Here is a 22,052-nt window from a genome sequence, read left to right as displayed (position 1 = left end):
TCCACGCTCAGTGTGGAGCCCGACATGGGGGTGGGTCCCACGACCCTGGGACCAGGACTTTAGCTGAAATCAAGAGTCAGATGCTCAACCAACTGAGCCACTCAGGCGCCCCCAGTGTAGCCGTCTGTAGGTGTACAATCAGTGGCATTAGGGACACACACATTACTGTGCAGCCATCAGTACTACACATCTCCAGAACTTTTTTAATCTTAAACTGAAATCCTGTGCTCATCCACTAAACAATCCCCACCCCTTTCCCCTAGCTCCTGGCGAGCTCTATTCTACGTTCTGTGTCTGTGGATTTGACTACTCTAAAAAGTAGAGAACTAAATTTCTAGACCCACATTAGAGGCATTCCAGCCCCAGGTGCCATATCAGCAAACCAAACTTCCGTGTTCCAGTAAATGCTCCCACCTGACCAGCAATGCCCTACATCCAGTCAGCCAATCCCCAAATGCTGAGCCAGCTCTGGGCTCTACTTAACTCCTCCCTGAGCTTTCTGAATGAGGTCACATAAGCACATCACGCAGTCTGCATTGCTCCTCTAAAGCTGCATAAAACTCAATCCTGCCCAAAATCCCTCAGGAAGAGTGTCCCATTGCTTAGGAGACATTATAGTCCCCCCTCCGTGGCTTACTTTCTCGTAAAGGACAAGCATTCCTCAATTATTTGTGTCCTTTGACAGTCGAATCACATGGTATTTGTCCTTCTGTGACTGGCTTATTTCACTTGCATATGGTCTTCGACGTTCACCCATGCTGTAGCCTGTGTCAGAATGCTTCCTTTTTGAGGCTCAGTGGTACCCCATTGTACGTATAAACATTTTGTTAGCTGATCTGTCCATCTGCTCACGGACGCCCGTGTTGTTTCCATCTTTTGGCTGTGATAAATAACACAGGGCCAAGATTTAACTATAGATTTTTGTTTCCAAATATACACAGCACACAATCAATATAGTTTACCCCAGGTCCATAAAGGTTGTCTTGTTAGACTACAGAACCGTGAACCTAGGTAAGGGAAATGCAGACGGTTCGTATTTTCCATAGATAGAAATCCGATTTCTAAACCCTGTATTCCTTTCTCATACCCAAAGGAACAAAATAGTTCTACTGTGAGGAAAGAAACAGCGAATCGCAGATTACAAACTGTGAAGTTGATATAGAGCAATTAAATTTGAAAATGCCAATCACTCCAAATTATAGGGGAAAAAAATCTGTGCTTCAATGGGAAAAAACATGCAATGGTCACATCACACCCTTTCCCGTTTTCCAGTCTTGTCTTGCCGGGCCCAGTTGACACCAAGTTGAACAAAACCAATGGCGACAAAGGATGTGCGTGAACCTGTGCTCCGGAGGCGCCATTCTCCCCACACAAGGCAAAGCCACTTTTGCTTCACGGTCAAGTTTACTGTGCCTGGATTGATTCCTGGGAGAACTGGATCTACCAGTTTTTCCCAAGGTTTTGCCAACTGCCTCCGGTCTCCCTGGCTCCTTCTCACCAAACCTCCCTCGGGTGGAATAGAAGTTCACTGCCAGAAATTCTCTCATTTCACCTCCCGGCCCCACCCAGCTCAGGAGCTTGCAAACCACACTTCTGAGGACAATCGCCCTCACCTTCTACGGTCAATCCAATCTTCAGGAAGTAAACGCAAGCTCCCCCAAAGAAACAGGAGACCAGGCCTCAAATCAGAGACATTCCACTTAAACAATATGCCCCCATAGTAATTCCTGGAGGTGAGGGTGGGGGAGGGGACCTTAGCTATTACATTGACCTTTCAAAGCTCAACCATATCTGAATATTTAATTTCCTTCAATGTATTTAATTTTCCTTTGGGAGAATTTAATTTTTTTCCCTGGGGAAAAATAATGAAAATACGGTAAAGAAACACTGTCTTGGGTCAATGCTTCTTTATCCATAGCACTATAGTTTTCCCCTAATCTTGGAAGTTTTCAATCCTGCCCACACTTCCATTTACGTATCCAATCCTTGAGGCCCTAAGTGTCCACACTGCGAAAGTGCTGGTGACACAGTGAACAGGCAGGCGTGTGGTTCTTGGACTCCCGGGGCTTACCACCGCTGAGACAGGGAGTGGGGTGTGCAAATGACCACATAAGAGACTATGGAGGTTTTGTTTTTTTAAAGGCCTAAAAAGATACACAGTGGAGCTCTGGAAAATGAAAAAAGCAATGCAAGTTTAGATTGTTGCATCAAAGAAGAATGAGGACCCTTCCACATTCTGTGCTGGGGGAAAACACTGTCCACAGGCAGCTGATTTCCTAAGGGAGAAGAGGAGTGTCCCACACTGTGACGCGGAGGTGGGGAGTTTAGAAATACCAGTTCTGGTGACTATTTAAACGTCCTCGGCACGATCACAGCTCTGTATATTAGTTCGTTTCCTTTTTATTTTTTAATACAACCTGTCGTCGAACTGCTTTACATGCAACCCCAGTGCTCATCCCAACATTAGCTCCTTTGGATCTAAAATTAACTCCAAGTGAAGAGGTGCTATTTGGAGGCAGTGACGGCCAGGACTCTTGCCAGAAAGCTCTAGCGGAGACGCCCGGGACAAACTGACCCGACTCAGGCCAACAGCCCCAGGACCGCGTCATCAAGTTCCCATCGTGCGTACTTCGGGTCACAGTCACGGGCCACCCGCTCACTGCCCCACAACGGGTCGGTACATCAGCACACGGAGCACCAGACCTCTCGGCAGGCCGAGAAACGGCTTGAGGCTGGGTCTCACGTGGAATGAGAACCCATCAAAACGTGGGCACGTGATCAGAAAAGGCTGGAGAAGCACCAGCCTATCTTCAGAGCCTTCGTTGGGTATTAACTACCAGCGATTCAGAAGCGCAGGTGGACAGTCACAGGTTTTTCTTAAAAGGCCTCATCACGTGACACCCTTGTCAGTGACCAAAGAACTTGATACTCAGGCTCACTGTCAATAGATTTGTTTTGTATTTCCAGGGCTTCCTCTGCTTAAGTTTTGGGGCACCTGGGTGGCTCAGTAGGTTAAGCGTCTGAGTTCGGCTCAGGGCATGATTTCAGTTTGTGAGTTCGAGCCCCGCGTCGGACTCTGGGCTGACAGCTCAGAGCCTGGAGCTGCTTCAGACCTATCTTCCTCTCTCTCTCTGCCCCTCCCCCGCTCACACTCTGTCCCTCTCTCAAAAATAAACAAACATTTAAAAAAATACTTAGGCTTTGTGGTTTCTTAGAAGTTTTGAAAATTCTGAAATGTACACACGGGTCCACACTGAGGCTACACGCGATGCAGTAAATAAGCTTCAGCTAACAGCTCAAGTGCTTAACCAGGATATTTTTCGGGTCAGAACTTTTACCAAACAAACAACTTTTTAAATTCAATTTCAAATCAACCAGGTTACACTATAAACAAAAGAAACTAATTTGAAAAAAAAAAATAAGAATCTCCAGTGTTTTTAGGAAAAGGGACAGCTTTTTCTTGCTGTGAAATTTTAAGATCTCAAAAAAGGAAAGAGGTTGGCAGTGAAAATAGGAAGAAAACAGAAGGAACCGACCGAGGCAGAACCGTCCCCAAGCCAAGAGAAGGAAGGTGGTAGAGGTTTCTACAGGTTTCGTTCTCCTCTGGAAAAGCGGAAGGTTACAGCCCGGGGTGCAGCTGTTAGTCCTTAAGTAGCACAAACAAGTTTTAGCTGTTGTGCAAATAGTCAATGAGGATTGGCCCCCGTCCAGGAGCCAGGATCCTGGCGCTCTTAAAGGAGAAAGGTCTGCGGTGGCTGCCCGGGGCACAGAGGCAAGGGGAGGCCACGCGTTGGTGACCCCACTTTACAGCCATCAGTCAGACATCAAAAAACAAAGGAGGGGAAGGGCACAACCAGGGCCGGCCCCCACTTCTTAACTCTGCACTTGTCGAGATTACAAGGATGTTTTCGTCCAAAACAGAGGAAACATTCTGTTTTCGTAAATGATATTTGTTGGAGATAAAGATGGATAAAGTGGATTCTACACAACATTTCTTGCCCGCTATTGTAGAATGGCTGCCTTTAAATACACGTCGTTTTATCATTCTTGGGGGAGACCCACTCTGTGTGAGGTGGTAGGAGGGACACAGGCAAACAGCACGGAGTAAAAAGAAGTAAGGACTTAGTCTTAACTCTGAAAGAGATTCTAAATGTGGTGCGCGGACGAGGAATATGGAGTAATAATTGGCTTGTTCAAAGGAATTAGGGTTTTTCAATTATTAAACGTTAAAAATCAATTATTAAACGTTAAACATCCAAAAGTTTGACTATGCACTAGTTGGAGAGACTGCGGAAGTTCCCACGAATGTTACTCTTGGAAGCCGGCCTGAGCCAAACTAGCACCGCCTTCGGGCAGCTCCACATCTAGTCGTTTCTTTTGCAAATGTGCTTGCAGAAAATGCACAGTGTCCACTGAACGAGATGATTTAATGCCACTCTGTTTATAACTGTAACTGTAGCTGTGTGTTTTCTGTGGTTACAACCACCTCCCATAAATATAGCCTTAAACCACACAAGTTCATTATCTTACAGTTCTGGAGGTCAGAAGTCCACAGCGGGTCTTGCCCGGCTAAAATCAAAGGCTCATTGTTTCCGGAGGTTCTGGGGGAGAGAAGTTTCTGAGCCTTCGCCAGCTTCTGCGGTGGTCCCACAATCCTTGGGTCGAACCCTCTTTCACTGCAAACTCCGCCGGTACCTTCTTCCCGACGCTAACGCTTCTGCTCTTGAAAAAGGACTGGTGATTGAGTACATGGCGGCCACCTGGATAATACAGGTTCCTCTCCCCCTTTTCACGGCCCTTCATCACAGCTGCAAAGCCCATTTTGCCTTGGAAGGTGACACATTCACAGGTTCCAGGGATTAAGATGTTGACACCTTTTACTCACCCTATCACAGTAGCAAACAACTGAAGACAAACTGCCTGTCAGTAGTGGGCTGGTTAAATCAATTAGGGCAGATTTATACAGTGGAATATTATACGGTTGTTTAAAATATGAGAACTCATGATAATAAAAAGAAAGCAAAATGTAATGTTAGGTGAAAAAAGCAAAGTATAGGGGCGCCTGGGTGGCTGAGTTGGTTGAGCGTTCGACTTTGGCTCAGGTCATGATCTTACAGTCCATGGGACTTTGGCTCAGGTCATGATCTCATAGTCCATGGGTTCGAGCCCTGCGTCAGGGTCTGTGCTGACAGCTCAGAGCCCGGAGCCTGCTTCTGTTTCTGTGTCTCCTTCTCTCTCTGCCCCTCACCTGCTTGTGCTCTGTCTCTCTCTGCCTCTTAAAAATAAATAAACATTAAAAAAAAAGAAAAAGAGCAAAGTACAGAACAGAGAAAGGAATGTAGCATATACAATATGCTCATATATATGATTATAGAGCATATATATGATTTTATATGTAAATATATAAATTTATTTATATATATATATTACATACCAATATATATAATATTTAAACTACCCCTGGACTGATATATCAGAAAGGAATGAGTGGCTGCCTGCAAGGCAGGAACTGGGTGGATGTGTTACAGAACGAGATTTTCCACTATATGTTGTTATAATTTGTTTTTGAGATTTGTACTATATTACTTATCCAACAACACAAAATACTCAAGTCCAGAGAGAAGTGCAAAACCAGGTATAGGAGGGGGAGATCAAAAGTGCAGGTTTCCACAGCAGCAGATACAACATGGCGTCTGCTTCCAAGGCCATGTAGCAAATTATCGCAAAGCTTAGTGGCTTAAAGCAACAAGTACCTATCATCTCGCAGTTTTTAGGGTCAGGAATCCGGGACGCCCTAGCTGGGTGGGTCTGGCTCAGGCTCTTTAGAGATTACGGTCAAGTTGACGGCTGGGGCTGCCAGCATCTCAAGACTCGGCTGAGGCTGGAGAATCCGCCCGGAAGCTCACTCACTGAGCTCCTGGCACGAGCCAGTCCTCGCTGGGACTTGGCCCCGTTCCTCCCCATGCAGGGCTTTCCATAGAATGCGTGAGTGTGTTCATGACATGGCAATTGGTAGGTATGAGAGAGAGAGAGAGAGAGAGAGAGAGAGAGAGAGAGAGAGAGAGAGAGGGGGGGGGGGGGGGGGGGGGGGGGGGAGGGGGAGAAAGAGAGAGATTGAAGACCAGCCCAAGACAAAGCTCCAGTCTTTTATAATCTAGTCTTGGAAGTGACATACCACTTCTGCCGTATGTCATTGGTCACACAGACCAACTTGGGTACAGCGAGGCAGAGCACAGGTGAGAACACCAGGAGGAGGCTACCATGGGTATCACAGGGCAGGGGAGGGGAGGGCCCCGGTGAGTCAACATGAGGGAGGCAGTAAAAATGGGAATGACTACCGTGAATGTGGAAGCAAGGAGGAAGTAAATCTAATTAGAATCGTCAGTACTTACTGGGAAGCAGTGAAAATAAAAGCATGGAGAGTGGGGTTTGCCCCAGTTACCAAGCCCCCGAGTCACTCTTCTTGCCACGCTCACATCTGTGTTGTGGCCCGAAGCTGGAAGATATTCTCTCCCCTCACACTGGAAAATTCTTTCATACGGGTCAGCTTCTCTCTTGTGCTAGGAGACGTCTTGGGGGGAGGGGCGAGTCCTTCCTTTCCATGCACCTGCCACCCTCCCTGTGAGAAGAAGGACCAAGCAGTGGCTTATGCAACATGACGTGCCGGCTCCTGCGGCACCAGCCCTGGCAGCCTTGAGAAACAAGTCTTTGTCTTCTTGACACATTCCCCAGCTCTTCAGCTCATTTCATCCGTGTCTTCTGTTTCAGCAGTGACCTTGTATCAAGGTACAGAACTGACATCATGCGCCTCCTGATAGGACGCAACAAAAGAGACAGCATCGTCTGTGTAACATTACATCCCTTGTGCACGTATCTAACTCAAAACAGTGAGGCAACAGTCAGACAAACCAGCATGGAACCTTCTATAAGGTAACTGGGCGGGCCACTTCAAAAATATCAGTGTCGTGAAAGGAAAAAAATACGGACACGGCTCTACACTAAACAAGACTGAAGGACTAAAACGATTAAAGGCCAAGTGTAACCCTGAAAAGGGTCCCAATGACTTAAAAAAAAAAAAAAGAACCATAAAGCACATTATGAAGACAGCCGGGAAAATATGAACAGGGACTGCACATAATATTAATGTGTCAGTGTTAAATTCGGGGGATGTATCCGTGGTGGTGTGGTCACGGAAGAGTATCCCGGTTCTTAGGAGAAACATGAAGTGTGATGGTGTGTGCATCTTTCCAGGGGTTCAAAAAGTGTGCATGTGTATGCTCGTGTGTGTGTGTGTGTGTGTGTCTGGGAAGGGAGAGAAAGAGAGAAATCAACTCTGGCAAAATGTAAACAATCAAATCCACGTGAAGAGTATGGAAATGTTCATTGTACGACTTTGAACTATTCTACGGCTCTGAACATTTTCTTTTTTTTTAATTTATTTTTGATACAGAGAGAGACAGAGCATGAGAGGGGGAGGGGCAGAGGGAGAAGGAGACACAGAACCAGAAGCAGGCTCCAGGCTCTGAACTGTCAGCACAGAGCCTGACGCAGGGCTCGAACCCTCGAACGTGAGATCTGACCTGAGCCGAAGTCGGAGGCTTAACCGACTGAGCCACCCAGGCGCCCCGGCTCTGAACATTTTCGAAGACTATATATACACACAGACAACAGAAAGCAGAAGCATAAGTTAGGACAAGGTGCGTGTCTGTGTAGCTACAGAGCTCAAGGGGGCTACGTTTAGTCTGAAAAGCCCACCTCACAATTCACAGAGGGGACAAACGAACCCTGAAATGTCCTCTCATTACAAGCATCTGAGCCACAGAAATCAGGATGTAGATCTTTTCACTGCTTTTTTAAAAAAGTTTATTTATTTATTTTGAGAGAGACAGAGAGGGGCATCTGAGCAGGGGAGGGGCAGAGAGAGAGGGAGAGACAGAGAATCCCAAGCGGGCTCTGCAATGTCAGCTACCAAAGTTGGCCGCACATCCCCCCACGCTGGCCCTTTGGCATTTGCTGATTCATCGCTGGGTCACGAGGACAAACACAGGTGGTTTCATAGAGCTTTCAGCGGGCGCGCTGAGCTGGGAGACGAAAACATTGGGTTGAATTCCACCCAAACAGCCAAGGCTTAAAGAGCCAAGACCCTAAGAAATGGGAGCACAGACACTGAGCCCCCTGAGACCAGCCTGAGCAACCTCCTGACCACAGAGGAGCAGAGGTCTGGCCGGTGCCCCGGTGCCGGGAATGGAGACGAAATAGACTTGCGGAAAGGGCAGGGCACCGGTAAAGGCCCCGAGTTTTCAGCTCAGATCCCTGAAATGGCTACATCCTAAGAATAAATGCAAACGGAGAATAGACCACCCTAGGCTAAGGCTAAATTAACTGATGACCAAGGGACATAAAATCCTCTATGGATAACATCTATCAAAACTTCTATGATTTTCACAAAGAATGTCGAGCGTTCAGTAAGAAAAAAAAATCCAGGAATGCCAAGAAACGTGACCAAATGGCTGAAACACAGAAAAGAGAGACAAAACTATAAGCGATTCGGGAGCTGGAATGATCAGACACGACCTTTAAAGGAACAGTCAGTATTATAAGACCCAAGCTTTGAAATAACTAACGTTGTCTATCTCTCGACCGGGGTCAAAAGTGTGGTTACAAGCAGGTTACAAGTGTGTTTACTTTGGGATAATTCATTAACCTGTGTATTCAATATTGTGCACTTTCTTGTGCACATGTCATACTTGAATACAGCTTCACAAAAAATAAAAACTTGGGGACTTTAGTTAAATCTGGGCTTGGAGGGAAATTCATAGTCTTCAGTGCACCTATTGGAAAAAGTAGGCTGCAAAACAACAATATCAGTATCTATCTCGAAAGAAATTTTTAAAACGTTTATTTACTTTTGAGAGAGAGAGAAAGAGAGTCGGGGAAGGGTAGAGAGAGAGAGGGAGACAGAGGATCTGACGCAGGCTCTGCACTGAGAGCAGGGCTTGAACTCACAAACTGTGATATCATGACCTGAACTGAAGCCAGACACTTAAATGACTGACCCACCCAGGCACCCCAAAAACTTTTTCAAAAAAGAACAGAAAACTTGGGGCACCTGGGTGGCTCAGTCAGTTAAGCATCTGACTTTGGTTCAGGTCATGATTTCATGGTTTGTGAGTTCAAGCCCCACATTGGGCTCTGTGCTGACAGCTCAGAGCCTGGAGTCTGCTTTGGATTCAGTGTGTTCCCCTCTCTCTGCCCCTCCCCCTGCTCACACTCTGTTTTTCTCTCTCTCAAAAATAAACATTAAAAAAATTTTTTTAAAAACAGAAAACTTAAAGATGGAAATAATTAGGGTCAAAGCAGAAATCAATGAAATATAACACAAATACATTGCGCTTTCAACAATAGCCAAATCATGGAAAGCGCCTAAGTATCCATCAACTGATGAATGGATAAAGATGTGGTTTATATATACAATGGAGTACTATTTGGCAACGAGAAAGAATGAAATCCTGCCATTGGCAGCAACATGGATGGAACTTGAGGGTATTATGCTGAATGACATAAGTCAGCCAGAGAAAGACAGATCTCCTATGTTTTCAGTCATATGTAGAACTTGAGAAACTTAACAGAAGATGATGGGGGAGGGGAAGGGGACAAAATAGTTACAGAGAGGGAGGCAAACCATAAGAGCCTCTTAAATACAGAGAACAAACTGAGGGTTGATGGTGGGGGTGAGGAGGGCACTTGTTGGGATGAGCACTGGGGGTTGTATATAAGCGATGAATCATGGGAATCTAGCCCCAAAACCAAGAGCACTGTGCATACACTGTATGTTAGTGAACTTGACAATAAATTACATTATAAATAAACAAATAATCAAATAAATAAAATAAATGCACAATGGAGAATATACAAAAAGCCAAAAACTGGTGATTTGAATGATACCATTGGTCATTTCTGTAGGATCCAGCCTGCCACAGTTCTCACCTCCTGTCATCTGTGCCTTGAACAGCCCTCTCTCAGGCTCTCTCATAGCGAGTAGGGCTGGCCTGTGTTATTAAGATGAAAATGCCAATGACAGAGTGTGACATCCAAGGTCAGTTCATAAAAGACATCACAGCTTTCAGCTTCCTCTCTCACAGATCACTCGCTCTGGATAAAATGAACTACTGGGGCATCTGGGTGGCTCAGTGAGTTAAGTGTCCAACTTTGGCTCAGGTCATGATCTCATGATTTGTGGGTTCCAGCCCCAAGTTGGGCTCTGTGCTCACAGCTCAGAGCCTGGAGCCTGCTTCAGATTCTGTGTCTCCCTCTCTATCTCCCCCCCACCCCGCCGCCACAGCTCATGCTCTGTCTCTCAAAAATGAATAAATGTAAAAAAATATTTTAAAAAATGAACTACCAAGTTGTAAGGACCCTCAGGCAATCCTACAGAGAAATTAATGTGCTAAATTACTAAGATCTACTAACAGCCAGCACGAATGTGGCGCCATTTCGAGTGCGCCACCTTGAAATCAGATCCCTTGGCTTCAGTCAAGCTTTGAGATGATGCAGCCCTGGCCCATGTGCTGATTACAACACAAAACAAGGCCATCCACCTAAAGTACTCCTGAAATCCTGACCCACAGAAACGATATGAGACAATATATTTGTTTTCCATCGTTGCATAACAAATTACCACAAATGAAGAGTTTAAGAAAACACGTATTTAGCAATCCCTATCAAAATAACCCAGCATTGCCCACAGAGCTTGAACAAACAATCCTAAAATTTGTATGGAACCAGAAAAGACCCTGAAGAGCCAAAGTAATCCCAAAAAAGTAAGCCAAAGCTGGGGGCATCACAATCCCGGACTTTAAAATGTATTACAAAGCTGTAATCATCAACACAGTATGGTATGGGCCCAAGACACAGACACTCAGATCAATGGAACAGAAAAGAGAACCCAGAAATGGACCCATAGATGTATGGCCAACTAGTATTTTACAAAGCGGGAAAGAATGAATATCTGATGAAAAAAAACAGTCTCTTCAGCAAATGGTGTTGGGAAAACTGGACAGCGACATGCAGAAGAATGAACCTGAACCACTTTCTCACACCACACACAAAAATAAACTCAAAATGGATGAGAGACCTAACTGTAAGACAGGAAGCCATCAAAATCCTAGAGGAGAAAGCAGGCAACAACCTCTTTGACCTCAGCCGCAGCAACTTCTTACTTGACATGTCTCCCGAGGCAAGGGAAACTAAAGCAAAAATGAACTATTAAGACCTCATCCAGATAAAAAGCTTCTGCACAGTGAAGGAAACAATCAGCAAAACTAAAAGCCAACCGATGGAATGGGAGAAGATATTTGCAAATGACATATCAGATAAAGGATTAGTATCCAAAATCTATAAAGAACTTATCAAATTCAACACCCAAACAAACAAAATAAGTGAGTGAAGAAATGGGCAGAAGACATGAATAGACACTCTTTCAAAGAAGACATCCAGACGGCTAACAGACACATGAAAAGATGCTCAACCTCACTCATCATCCGGAAATACAAATCAAAATCACGATGAGATACCACCTCCCACCTGTCAGAATGGCTAACATGAACAACTCAGGCAACAACAGATGCTGGTGAGGATGCAGAGAAAGAGGAAACCTTGTCCACTGCTGGTGGGAATGTGAACTGGTGCAGCCGCTCTGGAAAACAGTGTGGCGGTGCCTCAAAAAATTAAAATTGAACTACCTTACATCCCAGCAATTGCACTACTAGGAATTTATCCAAAGGATACAGCAGTGCTGATTCAAAAGGGCACATGCACCCCAATGTTTATAGCAGCACTATTGACAATAGCTAAAATATCAGAAGAGCCCAAATGTCCATCGACTAATGAATGGATAAAGAAGACATGATATATAGTACAATGGCGTGTTATTACTCGGCAGTCAAAAAGAATGAAATATTGCCATTTGCAACAACATGGATGGAATTGGAATGTGTTATGCTAAGCGAAATCAGAGAAAGATACATATCATGTGACTTCTCTCATATGTGGAATTTAAGATACACTACAGATGAAAATAAGGGAAGGGAAGCCAAAATAATATAAAAACAGAGATGGAGACAAACCATAAGAGATTCTTTTTTTTTTAATATATTTTTGAGAGAGACAGACAGAGCAGGAGTGGAGAAGAGGCAGAAAGAGAGAGAGAGAGAGAGAGAGAGAGAGAGAGAGAGAGAGAATCCAAAGCAGGATCCAGGCCCTGAGCTGTCAGAACAGAGCCCAACGCAGGGCCCGAGCTCACGAACCACGAGATCATGACTGGGTCCGAAGTTGGACCATTAACCGACTGAGCCCCCAGGTGCCCCCATAACAGCCTCTTAACTACAGAGAACAAACTGAGGGTTGCTGTGTCGTATTGGGTGGGGGTGGGCCAAATGTACAATGGGCATTAAGGAGGGCACTTGCTGGGATGAGCACTGGGTGTTATATGTAAGTGACGAATCACTTGATTCTACTCCTGAAATCATTATGACACTATATGTTAATTAGCTTGAATTTAAATTTTAAAAAATAATAAAAGAAAACACATATTTACTATCTTACATTTTCCATGTGCCAGGAACTTGGGGACAGCTCAAGGGACTTCTCTGCCCGGGGCGTCTCACAGGGCTGTCAGCTGGACTAAGTTGTTATCTGGAGGTGTTTCTGGGGAAGAAGCCACTTTCAAACCCGCTCAGACTGTTGACAGAATCCATTTCCTTATGTTTGCGTGATGCAGTACCCAGGTTTTTGGCTGGCCACGGGCTAGAGGCCACCCTTAGGTCCTGGAGGTGGCGGGCAGCTGGGTTTCCTTGGCGTGGATTCTCACTTCACCAGACCAGCACGGAGACTACCGCTGGTGCCGGCTTGCAAGAGGAAGTCTAACATATACTATCATATCCAAAGACAAGATATTATGCAGAATAAAACACAACACATAGATTCCGGGGGCCCATTTTAGGAGTGTGCCTACCACAGACAAGTATTGTTTGAAAACATTAAATTTTGGGTACTTTGTCATGCAGTAACAGACAACAAATACGAATCTTTAGCAAGAAAGGTCAAGAAAGAGATACAGCACAAATTAGTAATGCAAGGAAAGAAAAAAGTTATCACTACAGGTCCTATAGACACTGCAAAGATACAAGTTTATTGTAAGGAAATCTATGACAACAAAGTAGATGATTTATGTAAAAAAGGACTAATTCCTTGAAAGACACGACTTCGCAAAACTAAACAGATGAAGGTGTATATGCCACGATCCCTACTAAGTAAACAGAGGCCATAATGTAAAACTTTCCCACAAAGAAAACTCTTGTTCCAGATGGCTTCACCGGTGTGTCTTTCAACACAGGGGAGAAATAACACCAACATTCCAAAAACTTTTAAGGGAACAAAAATAGAGGCAAACTCATGCTTTGAGAGTAAGATAAACCTGACATTGAAACTAGACTAAGAGATTACAAAATATAAGGTCACAGTCCACTCACATGAATACAAACTCAAAAGTCCTCTTCAAAAATAGGTCACTAAGTTCAGTAATCTCTAAGAAAAATAATATACCACGGTCATGTGTGGTTTATCACATTAGTGCAAGGTCGGTTTGACATTTGAAAATCAATCAGTGTAGATGCACTGGGGTGGCTCAGTGGGTTGAGCAGGGGACTCTTGGTTTTGGCTCAGGTCATGGTCTCAGGGTTCACGGGTTCGAGCCCTGTGCCAGTCAGGCTCTGCACTGACAGCACGGAGCCTGCCTGGGATTTCTCTCCCACCGCCTTAAAACAGAAATAAATATTAAACATTTCTTAAAAAGAAAAATCAATGTGAATCACATTAATAAGGGGGGACCAAGGGAATCATCTCAATAGATGCAGAAAAATCATGTGATGAAACATTCCTTTGTGATTAAAATAAAAATGACTCAGCAACTTAGGAGTAGAAAGGAACTTCTGACAAGCGTAATAAAGGGTTCGGTGGGTCTGTGCTGTGCCAACTTAGCGACACTGAAGAATTCCCCCAGAATTCCCTTCCCTGCTCAGGTCTGGGTTACAGGTCACCCCATGAATATCTGTGAGCTTTAGTAGGGAAAGGGAAGCAGCGGTTCTCATTTCCTGTGTTACCCTCTTCAGATGGCACAGGGCAGCACACGGCACCAGGCACATGGCAGTCTGGACTCACGGCTGTTCACCTGCCGGTCACCTGGTTGGTGTGGGGACAGCTGCCGGAATATGCGACGTGTCCACCGCCTTTGGGTTCTCAAAGTGCCGAGTCAGGCATGTGTCCGCTGCAGGGTTAAGGTCAGCAGTTTCCCGTGCAGATCACACACATCACTGACATTGGAGCTGATGAGAGACGGGCGTGGGCTTCATATCCAGCTTTCCTTCCAACTGCTGGCGCAGCTGACTTGGAGCAACATCGGGCCCGACTCAAGTGGCAGAGGCAACGATCTTACGAGGACTCCACCATCCTGGACAGTCATAGAGGGTCGAATCCCTCCAAGAAACCCCCTCCCCTGTATCTCTTATTGTTGTTCCACTTTTCTAATTAAGCCCTAATTGATACAAATATTAATACAGAGTCAGAAGAGAGAATGGAACCTTTAGGATGAGTTTTCCGAATGAGTACTGGGTTATTTGGAATTGTTCTCCAATCTGATTAGGCATTACTGACCCCCAGTGGTACAGGGACACTGGGAGACCGTTGCTTACAAAACTGACTTAAAACTTACTTAAAATATAAACTCGATACGTAACATCAAATCCTGTACAAGGTAAGAGATAACCATCACTTGCTGTCTTAGAACCCTTTAGCAAAAGTAATTAGTATAATAGGGTTAGTTGGTTTCCTCCAAGCAATCTAGAGAAGCTTCAGGAAAGAAAATAATGATGAGCTCATGGCTTCCCGTCCCCACCCCCAGCTTCACTGAGGTATTATTGACACATAACATTGAGTAGATTTAAGGTGTATGACCTCGTGATTTGATACACTTAGATTTTGAAAAATGATTACAACAGGCTAACTAACACCTCTGTCACGTTACATATTTACATGCATGCTGAGAACACTTAAGAGCTGTTCTCTCAGCAGTTTCAAATATATGATACAGTAGTGCTAACTGTAGTCACCATGTATATTAGATCCCCAGAATTTACTCATCTTCTAGCTCAAAGTTTGTACACTCTCACGTTTTCCCATGTTCTCCAACTTCCAGGCCCTGGCAGCCACCATTCCACTCACTGTCTCTGTGAGTCTTACTTGTTTAGATTCTCCATATAAGAGAGATCATGCAGTGTTTTCTTTCTGTTTGACTTATTTCACATAGCAGAACACCCTCCTTTCTCATGGCTGAATAATATCCCACCACATATATATACATATAATGTCATCCAGAGACAGACATTTATTTCCATACCTTGGCTATTTTGAATAACACTGCAATGACAAAGTGCAAATATCTCTTCAAGATCCAATTTCACTCCCTCTAGTTACGTACCCCAAAGTGAGACTATAGATCATACGGTAGTTCTATTTTCTAATTTTTTCTAGTGTTTTCCTTAGTGGCCGTACTAGTTCACATTCCCATGGACAGTGCCCTAGGGCTCCCTTTTCTTCACATCTTCCCTGATGCTTGTTGTCTCTGGTCTTTTTGAGACCATTCTAACAGGTGTGAGGGCATAGCTCATTGCGGTTCTGATTTGCATTTCCCTCATGAGGAGTGATGTTGAGCATCATTTCGTGTACCTTTTGGGCATTCATATACCAGCTTCTCCAGTTACCTGGAAGTAAAACATTCTTTTTATAATTAACAATTTAAAAAAAATATTTATCTATATTTGAGAGAGAAAAGGAGAGAGAGCTTGCATGTGCGTGAGCAAGTCGGGGAGGGGCAGAGAGCCTGAGACGGAATCTGAAGCAGGCTCCAGGCTCTGAGCTGTCAGCACAGAGCCTGACGCAAGGCTCAAACGCATGAACTATGAGATCATGACCCAAGCCAAAGTTGGATACTTAACCAATTGAGCCACCCCGGCACCCCTCTTCCAGGAATCTTAAAATTTCAGGTCTTATGTTTAATCTCTCAATCCATTTCAAGCTAACTTCTAATGGGAGAGTTGAACAGATAAATATATATCAATTAAAGTACGCTAGAACAGTAAAGGTATTAATAAAATGCAGACACAGAACCCAAGAGGGAGAGAGTCACCCTGATTTAGGTTGGGGGATGGGAAACAGGCAAAGTTTCCAAGAGACAGTGATGTCCAAGACTTGTTTTACTTTTAAGAAAAATTTTTTAGTTTTTATTTTTGAGAGAGATTAGGGGGAGGGACAGAGGATCGCAGACAGGCTCTGTGCTAAGGAGCAGAGAGCCCAATGCAGGGCTCAAACTCACGAACCAAGAGATCATGACCTGAGCCGAAGTTGGATGCTTAACCAACTGAGCCGCCCAGGTCTCTGCAAGACTTGTTTTTAACCAACAGACAGCTGAGTGGGCAGCAAGTGCATTGCAGCCTGAGACCCAGAGGCAGGGGACGAGAAGGAGAGGCCGCTCCCAAGACAACAAGACAAGAGAAGGGTCCCTGACAACCTGCAAGGGGACAGGGCACAGCCTCCTCCCTTCCTTCCGCCTCCCAGGACACAGGCTGGAGGGTCCCAGCCACCCTGACCCCAGTGGCCTGGTGAGCGCAGAAATGCAGGAACACTGCAGTGAGTTGTTTACTCGGTGAGGAGTTCACACCACCTTCTGTACTTAATGAGTCACTCGGGCCATTCCAGGATGCTGCCGTTGTGCACAAACCCCTCCTTGAACTTGGTTGGCTAGCTGGGCTCCTGGGTGTGACCGGGCAGGACCTCCTGGGAGGAGGCACGTCCTAACAGCCCTTCCCTTTCCCATCGAGAGGAGGTAAAATCCAAGCCAGCAGGAATAGACTTGGCCTGGAAATAATGCTGAGGTGAACTTGAACTTCTGGTGAGACACGGCGGCCACCATCAAGTCATTCTGCACCTTTCCTGGGCTGGCAGAGTATCTGAGGTCAGGATTGCAATGAATTTTATAGTATTTTGATGGGGATTTGAAACTACGGCTATTTAAAAGATGTTGCTTTGGAGTTGTTTCTTCTAAGTTTTGAACTTGATTTATAGAAGCATTTCTGTCTTTATGATAATATTTAAATTATATTGTTAATTGATTGATAGAATTGATATTCTTTAGGGGTCAAAGCTACTTGAGTAAACAACTCCTGAACAGGTCTTTAAGAACCATTCCTGGGCGTTTACGTAATTACTGTTAGTCTGACCAGTCTCTCAGGTGATGAACGCACCATGTCCCATGCCAGCGGGAAGGCTCTGGTGGGTCTGTGACCTCGTGAGCGCTTCGTCTCAATTATAAGATGACTTGCCTATTTCCTTCATTTTATTGGATGAAATGAGATTTTTTTTTTTTTGAGAGAAGGAGAGAGAGAGAGCGTGAGCAGGGGAAGGTCAGAGAGAGAGGGAGACACAGAATCCGAAGACAGGCTCCAGGCTCCGAGCTGTCAGCACAGAGCCTGATGCGGGGCTCGAACCCACAAACCGTGAGATCATGACCTGAGCCGAAGTTGGATGCTTAACCGGCTGAGCCACCCAGGCCCCGGAATGCTGTATTTGTAACCAAGCTAACATGAATGAGCACCTGTGTTGAATGAACTCTGCGAAGCATCCTTCACAAGCGGTACTTCAGATTTCACTGGAGCACGGCCCTTTCTGCTCTAGAGCAAAATGGCTCTGGTTTTTAACTACACCAGGCTCTTCAGGAAATGAAGTTAGATTAGGCATTCAGCCGGTCACAGCAGTGCCATCCATTCAATCAGTGCTGCTTTGGGGCTTTATTTCTCATCAGGCACCAGGGCCAGAACGGAAGACAGGGCCCTTTCCCACAACCTTACAATCTGGTGGAGAAAACAGATTTTTTTTTTTTATATTAACACAAGAATGTCGAATTGTGATCGGGAAGAGAAAAATGCAAAGGTAGGAATAACATGAAGGGTGGGGGGACTACCTGCTTTAAGGTGTAAGGTTGGGATTCAATGAGGGGACGGTTATGGAGTGCCTGGCTTTTCCTGGCTCAGTCAGTAAAGCCTGACTCTTGATTTCAGAATTGTGAGTTCGAGTCCCATGCTGGGTATAAAGATTATGTAAAAAGAAATCTCAAAAAAAAAAAAAAAAAGGAGATGGTTAAGCTAAGACCAGAGGACAGTGAGTCAGACCTGTCAGAACAGGAGGGGGGAAGAGTCTGCGCAGAGATTCTCCGCCCTGAAAGGGAGCTGATAAGGTTTAAGGGACTAAAAGACCCACACACGTGAAGCATAATTATCTATCATGCACCCGGTAAGTTGGAAGAGGCAACTAGATCCTTACAAGAACCTGGAGGGCTTTTGGCAGAAGAGTAACAGGAGGTGATATGCTATTTTGAAGAGGTCACTCTGGCTTTCAGGTGGCGCACAGATGGGGGGTGGGGGAGGAGCTGCAGATTCCAGCGGAGCCTCCATTCACGGCTTTAGCAAGATGGTGCTTGGAATCCTGGTGCTTCTAGTAGGGAGGAGACTGTATTTTAAAGGTGGAAGAAACAGGTATGCTGGTGGGTGGGGTGGTGCGAGGGGTAGTGAGTGGAACAGAGGAAGGATGGCTCTTGGGTTCCTGCCGGGATGACCGGGAAGGTGATGTAACCCTATCGGTGAGGAGCAGACCAGTAGAAAAACAGGTTTGGAGAAGGGTTTCAGCCCTTCAAGAGGATGCCTCAGGCTCTTAGTCATCCGAAGAACTCGGATCCCCATTTAGCATTTCTTTCCAAGGGCAGTTGTGCTGCCTGGCCTAAGCTAGACCCAGATTTTTTCTAGAGGGAGTAGAACAGGCAGTTCAACAGGGTTCTGAGTGGGAGCTGGGGGCTTATCTTGATGTCGCTTTTGATAAACACTGTGTGTCTGCCTGGGGAGATTTGGTGGGCTAGGAAAGATCATGAAAGGCAGGATAAAGACCCCAAAGCTACCCTTTGGTATTGTCACTCACTAAGAAATTAAGGAAGAGAGAGTACTGTTGAACTTAAATATTTTCTAAAAACTTAGATCTTTTCTTAAAAAAAAGAATTTGATGTATATTTTCCATGTTATTTCATAGGTGGGTTATCTTTCCAACGGTGTCATTGGTTTAGGAAGGAAAGAATTAAAGATGTAAATGTCTGAGCCAGGGGCCAAAACCGCTCTGAACAGCCCAAGGTTGTGAACTTACTTAATTTGCCATTTCCCTGGGGAGTCATTTCTTGGCTCATTGATTTATTATTATTCTGTAAAATCGTGGCAGCCCCTGTCCTCCGCTGCCCATGGCCAGAGGGTGAACCAGCTGTGAGGTCTGAAGAGTTTATGTTTATTGGATTTTAATGATTCAATTAATAAAGGTCATTCCAAAAAGTAATAGAAACCTCAGTGTGTGGAAACAGAATGGATTAGGCTGACTCCAGCAGCTCCTTGTCCTTGTCCTTGGGTATATGTCGGATCCTTAAAGCAATTAAGAGGACCCTTCCTTTTTACTCAATTTCCTGCTGCGATATTCAACTACCGTTGTAAAATGTTCTCCGAAACCCATCGCTAACGAAAGGTGTCACGGAAACACCAGGCGTAAAGTTTCCCAGATAATGACGATCCATTGTTAATTTAATATTGATCACAGTTTAATTGTACTTATCAATAATTACAATTCTTGTTAATAGTATATCTATGGTGCTCTCCGATATCTTTGAGAGATTGAAATATGAGTTTCAGGTAAAATCTGAATTTTGAAAGTTAGGTCTGAACTTGGAAGTTAAAAGGAACCTTAAAAATCATTTGATGGTGGGGCACCTGGGTGGCTCAATCAGTTAAGTGTCCAACTCTTGATTTTGGCTCAGGTCATGATCTCACGGGTTCGTGGGTTCAAGCCCCAGATCAGGCTCAGCACTGTTAGTGCTGAACCTGCTTGGGATTCTCTCCCTCTCTCTCTCTGCCCCTCTTCCACTTGTGTTCTCTCTGCCCCTTCCTCTCTCTCAAAATAAATACACTTAAAAAACAAAAATTATTTAATGGTGTCCTTTAAGTATTTACTAACAGCAGATGATTTAGCAAATATTTGTCCAAAATGGTGCTCGTTAGACTGTGAAAGAATCTCCTAGGGCGCCTGGCTGGCTCAGTCAGCGGAGCCCGCGACTCTTGATCCTGGGGCTGCAAGTCAGAGCCCCAACTGGGGTGTAGAGAGTACTTAAAAAAAAAAATCTTAAAAAATAAACAGAATTTCCTAAGGTAAGTGGTGATTGGATTATAACATTAAATTGATAAAAGCGTTATACTGATAGAAGCATTTAAGACTATGTGGTAAGGAATAAATGCACAATGTTCCCCAGACATGGATTAGTTAACGAAAGTTTCCACCCACCTCAGGACCCAATGCGACAGGATATGTGTGTAATTCATACACATAAAACGTTTCTTACATAATTTTATAAAGCCTTCATGGCTCCTGTTGACTTTTCGAGACTTGTCGTTTTTCTACCCCACTCTACCCCCGTCTTCCTAGCTACAGCTTTACCGACCCTTCCTACTCCTGAGTCTCAAACCAAACTGCCCTTCAAGTCTCACAGTCTATATATGAGGGGCTCCCACTGCGTGGACCCCTTTCCCTTACTCTTCACGGGGTCACTCTGCAGGCCTATTACTGCCTCGGAGAAGCCTTCTGTCCCTCTCCTCTTCCCCAGCCTCAGACCAGAGGGAGGCGTGGTCTCCCCTGCGTTTTCCTGCGTCAGCCCAAACACTGCCCTGCTCTCTGTCCCACCCCTGATGTCCAGAGCAGTGTCTGGAACGTAATAGAGAGTGGCTAAAGACAGTGTGCACTGAATTAGTTGAAATTTAAACTTCACACATTTAAACAATCACATAAATCTGAAGGAATACAGTTGCTGCTTCGAAAAGATCTATTTCACTTCATTTCGCATCAGTCTGACCAGAGACAAACATGTTAGTACTGTTGTTAGATAAGATGTAGCATCCACGACATAGATGCAGGTGGCAGAGTAGTATATAAATTCAAATTCAACTCAAGCAAGTATAACTCACAACGTGTAAGCTTTGCCTCATCAAAAGAGTAAAAAGAAAGGAAACAAACCTTTAAAACCTTCTAGCTGGAAACCAAAGACTTTTTTTTAAATGCCAGCATTTCTCCCAGAGAATGGATTTTGTCTGATTACGCCCATTTCTCGAATTGTCCAAGAAAAGGCGACTTGGGTTTGGCGAAGCAAACTGTATGTGTCCTTCTATAAAGGTTCAAGGTCTTCCAAGTCTCCACAGAAAACACTGCTCTTGCTTTAAGAGCATAAGGAGCAATTAGGGTCTTAGCTTGGAAAGGAGGGGCAGAGCCCGACAGCCCCGGAGAGGTTTGGGGGCCGGGTGCCCAGTTAAGTTTGAGCGAGTATTAGATCTGGCACTCCGGAGGGCCCACCTTTTGCCAAACAGCGTGGGAAACAGGAAAAGGATTTTTCCCCCCTTTGGAGTGTCCTACCCCGTAGGACCTCTAGCAAGGAATCAAAAACGCCTGGACGAAAGCTCAATTTTTTTTTCTCCATTAAATCAGCGACTGTGGAGGGGCGGAAGCCGGGGGCCCTCTCATAAATGCAAGACCCGGCCTCGTTGCGTGTTCAACTGAGGACGTTTCCGAGGCAAGACGGCTCCTTACCATGAATGAACTCCACTAAAAGGACGACAAGGAGGGGGCAGTGCGAACGCCCGTCTCCGCCGGTGCAGTTCCCGGGGAGCACGCCGGGGGGCGCTGTCCCCCAGCCCGCGCTCTCCGCCCCCGGGTCCCTCCGGTCCCTGCGGGCTCGCCCGGCGCCCCCGACCCCGCCGGACCCGCGCCGCAGCTTAGCCCCCGTCCTCCCTCCGGCGCCAAAACGCGAGGGGGACAACCGAGGTTCCGTGTCAAAAGCCGGCGGACCGCGCCCGGGGCCCCGGCCCGCCCGCTCG

At 45.4% G+C, this 22,052-nt stretch overlaps 1 protein-coding gene across 1 annotated transcript in view; it reads right to left on the bottom strand.

The window, feature by feature from the left end:
- Positions 1-22,052, bottom strand: part of FANK1 (fibronectin type III and ankyrin repeat domains 1) — a 96,114-nt gene that overhangs the window by 73,032 nt on the left and 1,030 nt on the right. Inside the window, exon 2 of the mRNA XM_029920608.1 lies at positions 21,766-21,966. Coding sequence (XP_029776468.1) covers positions 21,766-21,966 — 201 coding nt within the window. The remainder of the gene's footprint in view (positions 1-21,765; positions 21,967-22,052) is intronic.

This window comes from Suricata suricatta, chromosome 2 (assembly GCF_006229205.1).
Source record: "Suricata suricatta isolate VVHF042 chromosome 2, meerkat_22Aug2017_6uvM2_HiC, whole genome shotgun sequence".
Lineage (NCBI taxonomy): Eukaryota > Metazoa > Chordata > Mammalia > Carnivora > Herpestidae > Suricata > Suricata suricatta.
This window is presented reverse-complemented; position numbering and strand designations above follow the sequence as displayed.